The sequence below is a fragment of the Haemaphysalis longicornis genome, unplaced genomic scaffold (assembly GCF_048455015.1).
Source record: "Haemaphysalis longicornis isolate Haplotype H1 unplaced genomic scaffold, Haemaphysalis longicornis Haplotype H1 scaffold_12, whole genome shotgun sequence".
In the NCBI taxonomy this organism is placed as follows: Eukaryota; Metazoa; Arthropoda; class Arachnida; order Ixodida; family Ixodidae; genus Haemaphysalis; species Haemaphysalis longicornis.
In genome coordinates, this window is record NW_027526225.1 from 98,002,580 (window position 1) to 98,018,022 (window position 15,443).

Below are 15,443 nucleotides of genomic sequence, written 5' to 3' on the forward strand. Positions count from 1 at the left end.
CGAAAGTGGTAAATCCGGACGTCCCACGGACATACATGGTACGTTCATCGGCCTACGGAAGTCCGCTACAACCGGAGTGGACATACGGTGGACGGCTGACAGACGTCCGGTGGTTGCTTGCGAGTCTTCAAATAAGCTACGCTTGTTTACTTGCAGTAAACTTACTTGCTGTAAGTTTACTTGCAGTAAACTTACAGACACTGCTACCTGCACTCGATCACTCCAAATTGTTCGCACGAAAGCTAATCTCAGCTACCGAGGCTGGAAGAACTGTGATGGCAAGCCAGGCTGTATTGCACTAGAATATTCACAGTGTAAATGAACGGCGATGGTAAATAACCGATAATTCGCAGAAATTGCGCATATATTCGGGGCGCCGACCGAAACGCAATGCATATGCACACAGGGCACGCACAAACTCCGGTTCGGTGTTTGGAACTAGACAAGAAATTAGAAACAAGGAAACATCGAACTTTTTAATAGCTATCGCTTTCGCGTTATCAGCGGCGTCTAGACGCGCGGTGGTGCGACGCTCCGGCTCGGCCTGGTGCCCCTGAGTACGATCTGGCGACGAGCGAGCCCAACAAGAATTTCCTCGAGCGTGATGTCGCTTATGGACATTTCGGGAAGCCGCAGGTCGCGCTTGATGGCCGTCATCTTCGTGAATATCTCCGCCCAGCTCGTGTACGACTTGCCCACGCGGAATTTCATCACGCCCTGCGTGAACGGCAGAGGAAGAAACGTCAATGGGCGAATGTCAGCGTGGCCTGTCTGCCTACGGGCTACCATCGAAAAAATTTAACGCCCATTTCTAGAAAATTGATGGTTGAAACGCGGAGCTTTTTCCGATACGAATGCGAAGTTCACAATTCTATCGACCAATGGCCAGTTCAAATCTACGAAACGATGAGCTAAGCGAATGGGATGTGATTTTATATGCCTTAGTTTGATTGGGTCATTAGAATGGGTTGATTCGGTTAGCTCAGCGTCATTGTTGATTTAAACTTTGGCTGATTGGTTTGTGGATATGGTATTGGTATCGGAGAAAGCTTCTCACTTCTTCGTCATCATCACATCATCATCCTCTAGTTGTGGAAGCCTATTTTGTAAATTTTCCTTTCTTCCAGTGTAGCTGACAGCAGGCGCAGCTGATATCGGTTTCTCGAGAAACCGATATCTGCTACGCCTGTATAGTACGCTTCAGGCGGATACCTCAACAGACGTCCAAAGAAGGGCAGAGAAACAGAAATGGACAGGCTGCACATAAAAACTTCCTCCATTCTCCCAAAATCTAGAAAATATCTTCAAAAATAAACAAGACGAAAAAATTCCTCAATTCCGTTCTCGAAGTACCGCAAATATATTAAGGGCAAAGAGGCAGTGAACAGGCGTGTTTTCGCCTATTCCTTACGTGCGAATCACGATTATTCTTTCAATAAAAATTAGCTGCGTATCTGCATGCTCCGCAGAAAAGGCGGACAAATCGTCAAGACGACAGCCTTCTGGCGCCCCCGCCACGGAACCTTCTCTGCTCTGTCTCTGCCAATCCATCGGACTCTTTCCCTCCCCTCTTGGTCCTCCCGTGAATACAACGGAGGTTGGTTCAGTTCAGTTCCGTTCAACTACGTTTCTACGAATCGTGTGTGATCTGTTCAGACAGCACGCCTTCTTTATTTTTATGCTGGGTTCAAGCAGCGCTAACGGATATGCTCTGTTTTAAAGTATCTCTCGTCTATCCGAAAGCGTTTTTTTTTAAATTTTCGATCGTTACATGAAACGAACGTGTATTCTTAATGAAACGAATGTCGGCACGATATACAATTTTCTTTTATTTTCTTGTGCGCATGTCCGTTGTTTTCTTTGGGCTGAATAATGCTGACATGTGTAAGCCACGGCAGCAGTTTTACCATTTTGAAATGCCTTAGCCTATGCATAACATACCTTGTGCTCAAGCACTCTTTCACCGGCTTTCTGTCATGGCGGCAAGTGGTCGAATTGGATGACCGACCGACCGACCCGACCTGACTTGGACTGTAGAGAGAGACTAAAATTTTTTTTGTTTAGGCGGCACAAGAAATTATCTTTGGAAAAATCTGCGACCACGCACTGGTGAAATTCAAGCCCCGCGAAGGCTGCCCGCCCATCCCAAGCATCCTGCCCCGTGCTAAATCTAGCCGCCTTTGCACGACTAGTTGGCACCTCTATGGCTTTCGGGGCACCTACCACCTCCGGATAAAGTCGTGCAGACGATATATCGAGCAGTATCTGCTGAGTGCAGACGACGCCACGGCGCACGTATACGTTAGGTGATGCCATGACCTGCAGAATCCTGGTGCCTAGGCGCGAATGGTTGGACCGCTTGTACCGTACTGTTCTCTCCTGGCCGTTACCACGGCGACCAACCGCGAAACGCAAATATGGTAACCCTCTCTGTTCCTCTCGCACACCGCCTTTCAAGACGCACGCGCGTGAGTTCCAAATATAGTAAGGAAGCCTTGACTAAGCTATTGACGGGAGTCGCAGCAGTACGGCGGAAAGTTGCTTCGACGGACATCCCAGCAACACCGCAGACCCGAAGAACGCCAGGATTATTAAGCTGGGGTTTATTAAGAAAAAGCGTCCACTTCTGAAAAGATTCGCTTTTATTAGCTGCGGTCGTAAAACCACTCCTGTGAGAGCTGCTAGAAAACGGCCCACGCAAAGCTACCTACGAACCTGTGTGCCTGGTTATTTCGGACCTTCAAATGAAGCCCTTTAGGGCGAGTGCAACTGTAAGACACAGCGTTTCGGCTAGCCGTACCAACCTCGTAGAGTTGCTGGAGGGCGGCCTCGTGGAATTCCTCTTGAACCTTAAGCAGGACGCCGCTCTGCAGGTCGTAGTCGTAGTGTCGACCGGGAGGTAGGCGAACCGTGACGGTGTAGCAGCGCCCGTACTTCTGGTTCATCTCCTCGGCGTCGCCCAAAGCCTCGACCTTGGCAGCCTTGATCACCGCTACCCGGTCGCACACGAGCTCGCAAAGAGACATGCTGCGCATGCGCAGAAACCCCGAACAAATACGAAGGCCTTCACACCGGAGTAGGCCGTAAAATTTGTATATAGTAAGCCCAATTACACGAAAATTTATACCAAGGCATTAGGGTATTTCGACCCATGTTTTTGGGGTTATTGCATTATAGTAATAACGGTGGCTCATTTTAAAAGCATTTTTAGGCCTGCTGGGCCCCAGCGCTCAAAAATTCGCTCAAATTGTGGCCGAAAGTTTACCAATTTCTAATCTTAACATTACTTTCAAACTTGAAACTTTAAATTTGCACTGTGCAGTCACAGTACGCGGTGACTCTTTGCATATGATACTTATGAGTTGACGTTCCCGCGGGACTTGATGAAATGATGTGTGTGGTGAATTAAACACTGATGCTTGCAAGAATCGGTCCTCCTCGAGCGTTGGGGAGATGAAGACCCACGACATCTCTTAGAAAGTAGATAGAAAATTACAGAGGCTTTAGGTGGAGCCGACAGGTAATAACCACCTTCCTTTCAAAGAACTGGCAGAAGCTATGGACAAGTCGTTTATAAAAATATTAAATAATAATTTACATACTATGGCAGCTTTCTAGCTGCTTCTAAATCCTTCTATTTAGGAAGCAAAGTGTTACTAGTAGAGAGACGCGATTTATTTATGCGTGTATTTTTGCCCTTTTTCCTTTTTTTTTTCTCTTTAGCCGCTACGCAGGAAGATATCAGAAATTTCTTGAAGACAACATTCCGGCGGGTTACAGTTAAACATTGAAAACATTGAGAACAAAACGCAACAATTTCCAGTGCGCAGTGGCACTCTACTTCATCTGTGGTTTTAAAGGTATAGCTACCGGCTATGTATCCCGTTGTATTCAGTGCAACAACACAGCTCACTCATAACTCAAACCAGCGTTTCAGACATTGTATCTAAGTGGAGAGAGCGGGAGAGAACGCATTTTAATAAGCTCGAAAGTGAGAGATAAAACCCTTACACCCTATCAAAACACAATAACACCCTTCGAAATTGTGCAATGAGGCTGTTAGGTTTTTGCAAGGGTGTAAGAGTGTCATAAATGACAAATCATGCATGAAGGGTGTATTATTATTTTTTTTTGGCAGGATGTAAGGGTGCTAGTTATAGAAGGCTAGTTACACCCTGGTGGGTGTAAATCATTTTAGAGTGTAGCTGTCTTGGCCCGTGCCACCAGGAGATAGTGGTTCTTTGGGGTGTCAGCTGGTCAGCAACGTCTCAGGAAGTTGTGTATACCGGTAAGAGGTGATGATGATGGACGTGGCCCGGGTGCTCCTGAGGACCTGCAGCGCCCGGATGACCTCGTGACGGTAGGGCGGCTGCACGTCCGAGAGCGGCTCGTCCAGGAACAGGACGGGGGGCAGGCCCACGGCCGCGCACGCGAGCAGCAAAAGTTTTGTCTCGCCGTGGCTGCGGGGTTGCATTTGTTGCGTTTCTGGTATGTGTTTGTAGTTTGTAATTGTGAAGCCAGTCTGTGGCGACCAATGGTCATTGGGGTCAGTTTCTTCCGACGGTCACGCCTAAAAAAAATAGTGCGGGAACACTTCGGCTGCGCCAGAGCTGACTAGCGGAAGTGATCGTACAGCTCGACACATTGCACCCACGCACGGTGTAGGAAGGGTACCCCAGCACGCAGACTCTTTTCGAATATAATGTATATCCTTGCGCATAAATGATCTCATTGGTGGGCCACAGATGCGAGCAGAGATGTGATCACAAAGAGTACAGATTGAATTGTATTTTTAGAAATAAAACAGAGTAGTTATTAAATAAAGAGAAAAGTCATAATTAAAGACCTAGAACTTCATCAATAGTGGGCGTGCCCTATAGACTTTGCACTTTGTTTGAAATTTGTGTTTTTTTCTGAGGAAACGTCACGGTTATAACAGACTCACAGAAAACGTGCCGTACTTCAACTTCACAGGCCGAATGTTTCCCCGGCCATCGAGCTTCTTCAAATAAATTTGGCCGTCCCCTGCGAAATTGTATACCCTTAGCGAGAAAGCGCCATCCACAATCGCCCACCTCCCTGGCCTCTTAAAACTCCCAACTCCACAGTGCAAGTTTTGCCCCGAAAGAGGTACCCCTTACCACATCGTATACGGGAATGTTCTCACACACCTGACCTACTTCCCAATCACCACCCTTCCCCTTCACAGTGGGCGGCGCAGCTGTCCAGCTCTGAACCCGGCCCCCAGCTTACCCTGGTGAGATGGGCCCGGATGGCCAGCCAGAGCCAGGGACTCCTCGACTGAAGAGCACCCCCACTGGTCTGTCTCCACGCACGGAGTTGGATTGGGATTCAATAAAAGTTTATTCCTCGTCCTCCTGCATTTGGCCTGGACTCCAAACTCTAACTTACTTTAACACCCATGCCCACCTTAGTGGCTCAGTGGCTAAGGCGTCGTGCTAAGGAGCTCAAGGACACGGGTTCAATTTACCGGCCTCGGCGACCGCTCTTCTGATGGAGGAAAAAAGCGAAAACACCCGTATGTTCCAGATTTCGGTGGCCATTGAAGATCTCCAGGCGGTCAAAATTAATCCGGAGCCTTCCACTACCCCGGGGCTCATCGCCTGTGTACCGTCGGACCGTGAAACCTCATGACCAATCAACTTTCAATCAAACCTCATAACCAATCAAACCTCATAATCAATCAACGCCCCCAGCCCTCAACACCCTGCCCAACAACCGTAGCAGCGGTAGTACGAGCTGAGGAGCTCCATACTTGAAAATCGAGGTCCCCTTACCTTACTGTCCGAGCACTGGTGACAGGTCGCGGTTTTTAAGACTAGGAAAAGGCGGCCCACCTTTCATTTTTCCCTTTATTTTCGAAGAGACGTTTTATTTACTCGGTCAGTTTTTAGCCTTTCAAAATGCCTGAATGTCGTAGTGGGAGCAAAATTCGCTTACGATTGGGACATAGCTAGCGGGTTGTGGTGGTGGAACGCAAGTTATTGGCCTTTAGAAGGGGAGGGGGTTGGTGAAGGGAGGCCCGGACTCCGGCTCAGGGGAATCCGAGTGCCGTGGACGCGGCATCTGCTCTGCTGACCAGTAGGAGCTAGTGGACCAGTAGGGCCAGTAGCTAGCGGGAGAAAAAAACATATTCCTCGGAAGTCGTTATTCAATGATCCTCATGGTCTCGTCGGTTCACGAAGATCTCGTGATTGCTTCCTATGTACGCCTGGTGCCTATGTACGCCTTCCTATGTACGCCTAGTGAATATACGCAATTTCATTAGGCTTCCAAATTATACGTGTATGCATCTTCATTTTCAGCTGGAGAAAGTAAGCAATGTACTTTCCGATTGCCAAGCCCCATGTTTTACTATAAGTGATTCCATGGGCCCTCGCGGAAATGAGCTACGCCTTGTATTTGCCTGCTTTAAAGGGGCACTGACACAAAAATTTTGCATCTTGTTTTTTTTTGTTGCGATAAGTAGCTAGTGACCTACTTATCACCTGTAGAAACCTCATTTGCTTCAGCGTGCGACCGTTGTTTAATTAGAGGCATTTTCAATGCGTCCAGTCGCAGTTTCAGTTTCAGCGGGTGCCGCGAAACGATGGATTTTGTGTGAACAAAGCTGACCACGTGATCGTCGGAGGGATATCACAGAGCAAAGCTGCCGTAGCCCTGTCGAATCCGTGTCGCCGGCAGTTTCTGCCAATGCCCCCACGTACTGATCTCGTGAGCCGCTTAATTAAAAAGCGACCGTGGACGTGACGCAGGCGCTGCGAGTGCAAATGCTGCCGCGGCTAGAGAACGACGCGCGCTGGCAGCAGCTGGGCGGTCTGCCTACAGGTCCGCCTACAGATGTGTTCGGCTTAGCACTGCGGCGGATATTCGATTGCCGCTCTCGTAAGCGGTGCAGATGACAATTTTTAATGCAACCCGAAACCGCATCATTAACTCCTTTCTTATATAAACTGCCGTGGTTGTCCCGGGACTTGGGTGCAATTTCGTGCAGCTGTAACAAGCTATCACTCGAGCTACCGGCGCCGGCCTGGGCCACTTCGCGGCCGTGGCCGCCACCTGCACAGCGACCGTGCGGCTCGCTCAGTGGGCTTTTCGTGTCTCCGGCGCGTTTTCGCGTCCAATGTAAATCAAAAGTAATAGAAACAGAGTGCCTGGAATCGCTGTAGAACTTTGGTCGCGGCCAGCTGCCCGATGAGCTGACGAAATCACGGCGCCTCCGCCGCCAAGGCCGCCAACGATCGGGTCGTTCGTTCTCGAGAGCAGAAGCTCCGCCCTCCGGCCCTCCGATTGGAGCGGCGAGCCGGGCTAGCCGGCGAAAAGCGCCGGCAGTGCGGAAGCGGCAAACACAAACTCGTGACGTGTGTGGATGTTGTTTATTTACAAAATACCCACGGGATGTCGATTGCGCGTGGTCCTCTGCTGGCTGCTCGGTTGCGTTTCTCACACTTTAAAATTGATTTTAAATATGTTCTAGGCTGTATTCGCCGCTGATATTTTGCAGATGATGTAAATGTGTCCACACCAATCTATTTCCGAAGTTATCTCGCCTTCAAAATTTTGTGTCAGTACCCCTTTAAGAGAGTGAAGGCCCTCGGTGCTAGAAACAATGATCTAAGCACGCTTTCCAACCAATCATCGATCCAGAGAAATATTTTTGTGATTGTTTAAGGGCATGGTAACAGCCTGAGCAATTTGTTTTTTAAGTCCCCGCATACCTTACGCTGTTCTACAGATTACACCGCCACGCCATTGGAGACACAGAAAGACACTTCTATTCAAAGTGCAACAATAACGCTAACAAGCACAGAGGATAAAGTGCTGCCGCAGTGGCTCCCAACCTGCACTTGTTGATCATCTGGTCCTTGTCGAGCAGCCCCACCAGGTCAAGCACGGCCTTGACCGCGACCTGCTTCGGCTCGACTCCCCGCACCGCGGCCACCAGGTCCAGGAGCTCGGCCACCGTGAGCGGAGGCATGCTCTCGGCCGAGAGCCCCTCGGGGGCGTAGCCGATGCCCCGCTGCCAGGAACGCACGTCGGCGCCCAGGGCCTCTGCCTGGGTGTAGGCGTCGCCCCCCGTGGGAACCACGGACCCGGCCAGGATCTCAAGCAGCGTCGTCTTGCCGGAGTTGTTGACGCCAGCGATGCCGAGACACTCGCCGCGCCTGAGCGTCAGGCTCACGCCGTCCAGGACGCTCACCTGTCACCCGCAAGTGAGGGTGCACAGGTTAGGCGACAAGAGCGTGGACCAGTGAGGACTACGACAGAAAAGGCTGCCGGGAGGTGTGGGAGAACAACATGAGAGTATGTAAGCCTGAACGTGCAAAGTTGAATGTGCTGAACGAGTAGCTGAACGGAAAATAAAACAGCTCAAGCGTAAAAGTCGAGAGAGGGACTGCTTCACAGTGAATTGGTCTTGTCCCCCCTCTAATCCTTGTCTTTTGCGCTGTTTATTTTAAGAGCTAAGCTCTATAGAAGATCGTAATTTTTCGCCTCCGCAGTTAAAAATTAAAAATACCAATAAAATGCATAGCACGCGCACGTGAGCGCGGGCCTCGCGGCGACCGCCTGGCAGTTAAGAAAACCAAGAAAATGGCTAACACTCGCGTTGGCGTGCCTCGCGACGATCGCCCAGCGTCCCCTGCGAGCGTTTGCCAAGCCAAGCACACCCACTTAGGGAGATTGGCCAAGATTGCGGCGACCACCCGGCAGTTTAAAAAAAAAAATGCCGAGTGCTCGCGCAACCATCCAGCGTCATCGGCGCACGTTTGCAAGCCAAGCATACCCACTAAGGAGATTAGCGAAGATTTGCGAGAAAAAAAAAAAACATTTGCGCGGAACGAGCAAGACAGGTCATAGCGTACGCACCCCGAAGGTGAAGTCAAATGATTATCACTTAAAAAAAAATGAAGGAAGCTCACACTTATAGTAACATCGATGCAGTAGAGGTCATTGCGGTAGCGGCGAAGGTGTAAATCGGCTGCAATCGCAAACTTAAACCGTCGTGATGGTCGTGGCGGTTTCCTACAGCTTCGCTACCTTACAGAGTCTTACGCGTAATGTGAACTTCCTTCACTTTTTTTCTTCATACTTCCCCACTTTCCTAAAGCTGCCGCGTTAGTCGAGCAGTTGGGCGTTATGAGGGTGCGAGCCGCGGTGCAGAGCACCGGAATAATTTTTGCTGCTGGAGGTCCTTTACCGAAAAACAGACTGTGCATAGTTCCTCGAGATTTTCTGTATTTATGCCGCATAAGATAAAGCGTTCTACGCCGCAGCTGACGTTGTTCCTCCCAAGCAAGCGCAAATGTCACAAGCCAAGCAGTCGCCACAAAACAGTGAAGTGCACGCGCTGCGCGTCGAGAACGAACGCCTCAAGCAGCGCATAGCCGAGCAAGATGCAACCATTGCCGAGATCAATGAGAAGCTTACGCGCCTCATCGAACTGCAGCAACGGCAGTCAGTGCCGTCAAGCCGATCGTCATCCGTCGAAACCGAAGAAGGCACATGCAACCAAGCATGCACGGTCCGCAAAGCGCCGCGCCCCCGACTCGTCGGGTGAAAGTGGAACCGACCTCGAAGAACGATTCGACCGGTTTGAAGCAGCCACAAACAGACGCCTCGCAGCACTCGAAGCGACCTAGGCCAATATCAACACGCGTCTCACGGCACTTGAGCAGACGTGCCAGACAATGCAGGCAGACATCAAGTCACTGCAGGTAGCCGCCCAGTCACTACAGACAACCGTCCAGTCAATGCAGGAAACCCTACTACAGATCCAAGCCACCATTGCTACCCTCGGCGCCGGTCCCAACAATCCATCATCTTCTGTGTAACGCCCAGTATGGCCAGACAACCACTGAATTCTCCACGTGATCTACTGATCTGGCATTGGAACTGCAACGGCTTTCACTTCAAGCGAGCAGTCTTACAACAGCATATCCAACAAGCCCCACGACCACCCGATGTCATCCTTCTCCAGGAGACGCACAGCGAAGCACCTCCCACCCTCCCTGGCTATCGATCACATGCCAGCCCGCCTAGCGCTCGCGCGGCCGGGAAAGGCACCAGCCAGGGGGTATGTACCTTCGTGCGCAAGGGAATCACCTTTGTAGAACATGCGCTCCTGAGCAAGAGTGCCATCGAACACTGCATCGTCGAACTCGTTACCGGCAAGAAGCGCAAAGAAAGCACGTACATCGTCAACATCTACAGCAATCCCAAGCACTACCAACAACGATTTCGCACACTCATGCACAAGACCCGACAGCTGGCCACGGACAATACGATACTTTTGTGTGGTGACTTTAACGCTTCCCACCAAGACTGGGGCTACACCGCGACCAACGCCAAAGGGCGAAACCTCTCGGACGAAGCCACAGACGCCGGATTTCACATACTCAACGACTTCGTCGCATTTACCCGCATCGGCACGTCGGTCCACCAAGACACGAACCCAGATCTCACGCTCTACAGACCCGCTCGCAACGGCATGCACGCCCGGTGGCGAAACACGGGACAGAGCCTCGGCAGCGATCATTTCATCGTCGAGGTGCTCGTGCCACTACGGTCGGCAATGCAGGCCCCAAATACGCGCAAGCACAACATCACGGACTGGAACGCCTTCCGCACGTCCATGGAAAGCGTACCGACAGACATTGAAGACATCGAGCAGTGGACGCAGGCGCTGCGGGCGGCGACGGAAACGGCCACCTCAGAGATCGAAACGGACGAATCCGTTGCTAACGTCGACAGTCGCCTGGCGCACCTGATCGCGGCGAGTCAATCCTTACGACGGCGCTTGAAGGGCCAGCGCCACAACACCAAGCTACGAAAGAAAGTCGCCAAGATCAACCGCGAGATCGAGAAGCACTGCGCCGTTCTGTGTCGGCAGCAGTGGCACGCGGTCTGCCAGGAAGCGGACGGACAGATGCATAAGAGCCGCACCTGGAACCTCCTACGCTACCTACTTGACGAGACTAAATCCAAGGGTACGCAACGCCACAGTTTGGCACGAACCCTGCACCGAGCCACGAAAGAGCTCGGAGAAGCCGAAGTCCGAAAACGCTTAGATGCACGTTACCTGCCTGCCACCCCACCCGAGGCGTTACCGGGATACGCGGGGACGAGAACGCCCGTCTCGATCGGGACATTGAAGAGTGGGAGGTACGAGCGGTGTTACAAACTATCAACTGCAAGTCGGCGGCTGGTCCCGACAACGTCACAAACAAGATGCTGCGAAATTTGCCGGAATCGGGCGTTACAGCGCTCACTCGTTGCTTCAATGAGTGCTGGCGTTCGGGCAGGCTACCTAGACAATGGAAAGAAGCAAAGACGGCCCTGATCCCCAAACCTGGCAAACCCCCGCACGTCGACAATCTTCGTCCGATATCGCTCACGTCCTGCGTGGGCAAAGTGCTCGAACACGTGTTACTGAACAGATGGCAGCTATACCTAGAAACGGCAGAACTGTACCCCAACACCCTTGTGGGCTTCAGAGCAAAGCTAGGCACGCAAGACGCGATGCTACTGCTCAAACACGAGGTAGTCGACTCCCCGACCCTTGACAATCGAGCGGTGCTGGGGTTAGATCTACAAAGCGCCTTCGACAGGGTCCGCCACGCGGCAATACTGACCCAGGTCTCGCGGCTAAACATGGGTGAAAGATCATTGAATTACATCAAAGACTTCCTGTCAAACCGCACCACAACCATCCATGCCGGAGACACCCAACTATCACCTAAGACCTTAGGCAGTGTTGGGACCCCGCAAGGCGCGGTGATCTCCCCCATTTTGTTCAACTTAGTAATGATCGACGTGGCCAACCACCTCGCACGCATCCCGGACCTTGGTCATACTATCTATGCCGACCATATTACGCTCTGGGTAGCGAAGGGAAGCGACGGCCACATCGAAGAAACCCTGCAACGTGCCATCGAAGTAGTGGAGACCCGCCTAGAAGGCACGGGTCTGGTATGTTCGCCGGCCAAATCAGAGTTCCTAATCCTACCGCATCGAGAACGCAAGCCATGCGCTTCCGCGGCTAATTGATTGATTGATTGATTGATTGATTGTAGGGTTTAACGCGCCGACGCAACGCAGGCGATGAGGCGCGCCGTAGTGGAGGGCTCCGGATTAATTTTGACCACCTGGGGATCTTTATCGTGCGCCGAAATCTCGTACACACGGGCGTTTTTGCTTTTCGCCTCCATCAGAAAAGCGACCGCCGCGGCCGGGAATCGAACCCGCGACCTCTTGCTCAGCAGCGCAACGCCTTAGCCACTGAGCCACCGCGGCGGGTGCTTCCGCGGCTGACAACATAAGACTACACACAAGAGACGGTGCCACCATCCCACGGGTCCAGACCCTGCGCGTCCTAGGCCTCTACCTCGACGCCCATCGACGGAACGGTCTGACGATCCACAAGCTGGAGGCGAAGACCACGGCGGCCATTCGACTCATACGCAAAATCTCCAACCGCCACGCCGGAATGAAAGAAGCAAACCTTCTGCGCCTGGTTCAATCGTTCGTCGTCAGTCATTGCGTACGTCGCGGCCTTCCACAACTGGCAAGCCGCCGAGCGAAGGAAGATTGCGGCGCTCATCCACAAAGCATACAAGGCAGCCCTGGGGCTATATGCTTGTACTCGCACAGACAAGCTCCTAGAACTAGGGTTACACAACACCCTAGAGGAGATTGCCGAAGCACAGCAAACAGCACAACTCGAGAGGCTGACCACCACCCGGACAGGCCGTTACATCCTACAGCGCCTGGGCTTGCGCCCACAGCAGCAACCAAGGCAGCTCCAGTCTGACCACGCAGCCTCCCTGCCTAAGGGCACGCTCGAGAGACTGTACGGGCACCCGCTGCCCAAGCATATGCACTCGGAACACAACAAAGAAAGACGGCTCGCTCGGGCCAGGGCCCTCACATCTACGTACGCCGCAGACACTGGCGCTTCCTGCGTGGACGTGGCGGCCTATCCGGGAAGACCCAATACTTACGTTGCCGTGGCGATGGCGGCCACGGACGGTGAAGTAAAGTCAGCTAGCAGCTTCAAGGCGCAGAATGTGAAGCAAGCCGAAGAGATGGCTATAGCCTTGGCCATCGTGGACCCGCAAATAACCACAGTACTAAGTGACTCCAAGTCGGCAATGCTGGCATACGCAACCAACCAAGTGAACCCAAACACTGTGAAAGTGCTGTGCAGTGCGCGTACCAACGGGCTGCCGGTGGCACTCCGATGGTTCCCCGCCCACGTAGGTCCCTTGCGCCTCCGCGGCGGACTGACGAACCGGAACGAGGAGGCCGACTCCGCCGCGCGCGAGCTCACCAGACGCGTGGCGTCCACGAGTCTGGCCTCCTCACCGGACCCGTCCGGCGACGTAGAGATGCCCGACCCTCTCACCACATACGGGGAAATCTTGGAGTGGTACCGGCAGACCCGAAGACGACGTCCGCCACTTCACCCAAATCTAAATCGGGAAGAAGCAGTTCTCTACAGACAATTACAGACCGAATCGCTCCTTACCCCAGTGCTTGCAAAACATCTGTGCCCCGGTGTATACGAAAGTGAAATGTGCCGTGTATGTGATAGTGCGCGTGCGACACTCAGCCATATACTCTGGAACTGCAGGACACAGCCTGCTGAGGCAGCGCAAGGAACTATGCCCTCTCATATCACAGAAGCCATGAACGCTAAAGACTGCAGTGCACAAATCCAGGCCGTCCAGCAGGTGAAGGCTGCCCTGGCACGCCAGCGGCCCGAAAACGCAACCCCACCTGGGAAGCGTGAGTAGGCCCGGGCACCAGGCAGGTCTCCGCGACGTAGCGGCCACGACCTAGCTGCCGGTGATTTTAATAAAGTCGTTCCTCCTCCTCCTCCTCTACTCCCAGTGCTGGCAAGGGAACTTGAGCGTACCTCAAAGAAGACTGGCCGCACATCTGCTACTGTCGCTGCGAAAGTCGATGACAGATGATAGTCTTCTGCCGCCCCTGCCACGCACGCAGCTTTCTCTCCTGTATCATCGGCCCACCTTTCGCGCTGTTCCCCTAAAGACTTAGTCCACCCGTTGGAGGTTTGCTAAGCTCAATTTTGCCGCCTTCGCTCTGCTGGCGCGCCATCTGTTGGGATTGTTAGAACTCAGCCCCCGAGCAACGAGCACGAGACTCAGCCGCCAGCCTTGTTTGCATTTTGCGGTTAAAACATTTTTTCAAAGCGGAGCTGTTGTAGTTGGCCGTAATGCGTGGCGCGGAACGCCCAAGACGTCAAAAAATTTACACCATCTTCCCGCGAGGGGAACCATGGGTAGATGCGTCGCACCGGGGGTTGCCGTTGCGTTATTCAAATCATTGGACGATGTCATCGGAGCGCCGGCGGCGGAACGACTGAGCGGAGCGGCGCACTTACCGTGTTTATATGCAGCGGAATGAGAGAGAGCAGCGCATAGCAGCGCATAGCAGCGCATGCGCATGTGTTAACCGAGCGCAAGCTGCGCGCTAACGTATAGCTGGCACGGCGACGGGAGCGAGCTGACCGCGCTGACGCACAGATGGCGCTGCGGTGAGAGCGGCGGAGCGCACAGCTGACACAGCTGCCGCGCCGAGGATGCGGACTACGCCGCGACAACGACGCGGGACAAGGCGAGTTAAAGAGATGCGTCGCATCTAAAATACCAAGAAAATGCTGAGCTCTCGTGAGCGCGTGCCTTGTAACGACCGCAGAGCGTCCCATGCGCGAGCAGCGTCTTTAGCATTGAAAAAAAATGGCGAAAACTCTTAGGAACGAGAACATACCGATCGCTCTAACGCGTGCCTCGCGGTGAACACCGAGCAGCCAAGGCTCGCGCAGTGGCTTTAGCAAAAAAGGAACTGTGGTTGATTCCTCTGCCATAAAAGTCGGCAAAACACTAAAGTGAAATGTGCAGTGAAATCTGCAGCTGAGCATGACTGGCGGGTCGGCGGTTTTCTTGTGAGTGTGCTTGATGAGCGGCGTCCTCCTGGCGGGTCACTTCAGCAAAGGTGTACTGGCGTCATTTTCATGACGGATATTACGTCAGTGAAATCTTGGTGTATCCCGGCATAAAACACGTTCGTGTTAAAACAAACAACCCTAAGTATAACTACACTTTAGTACTAAAGGTTGCTTCCCCGCAAGAAGACCCTGTGTGCAGGGGTGGACCCTTTAAAGGCCCCTTGGTTTGTTGAACTGGCGTCACTTCCGTGACGGATAGGACGTCATTCAAATCTTTGTGTATACAGGAATAAAACACTTTCGCGTTAAAAAATGGCGAAAACTTTGAGGAGCGAGAAAATGCCGATCGCTCGTGAGCGCGTGCCTTGCAGCGACCGCCTACGGTCCCAGGCGCGAAGTGGCTTTAGCAAAATAAATAAATAAACTGGCGAAAACCTCGAGGAGCACCTTG

General features: G+C 52.5%; 1 protein-coding gene across 1 annotated transcript in view; it reads right to left on the reverse strand.

The window, feature by feature from the left end:
• Positions 1 to 461: 461 nt before the first annotated feature.
• The window catches only part of LOC144161742 (phospholipid-transporting ATPase ABCA3-like), a 74,967-nt gene continuing 59,985 nt past the window's right edge, over positions 462 to 15,443 (reverse strand). Inside the window, exons 25-28 of the mRNA XM_077692349.1 lie at positions 7,863 to 8,221; positions 4,287 to 4,460; positions 2,805 to 3,027; positions 462 to 717 (exon numbers count right to left, since the gene is read on the reverse strand). Coding sequence (XP_077548475.1) covers positions 511 to 717; positions 2,805 to 3,027; positions 4,287 to 4,460; positions 7,863 to 8,221 — 963 coding nt within the window. The 3' untranslated portion in view covers positions 462 to 510. The remainder of the gene's footprint in view (positions 718 to 2,804; positions 3,028 to 4,286; positions 4,461 to 7,862; positions 8,222 to 15,443) is intronic.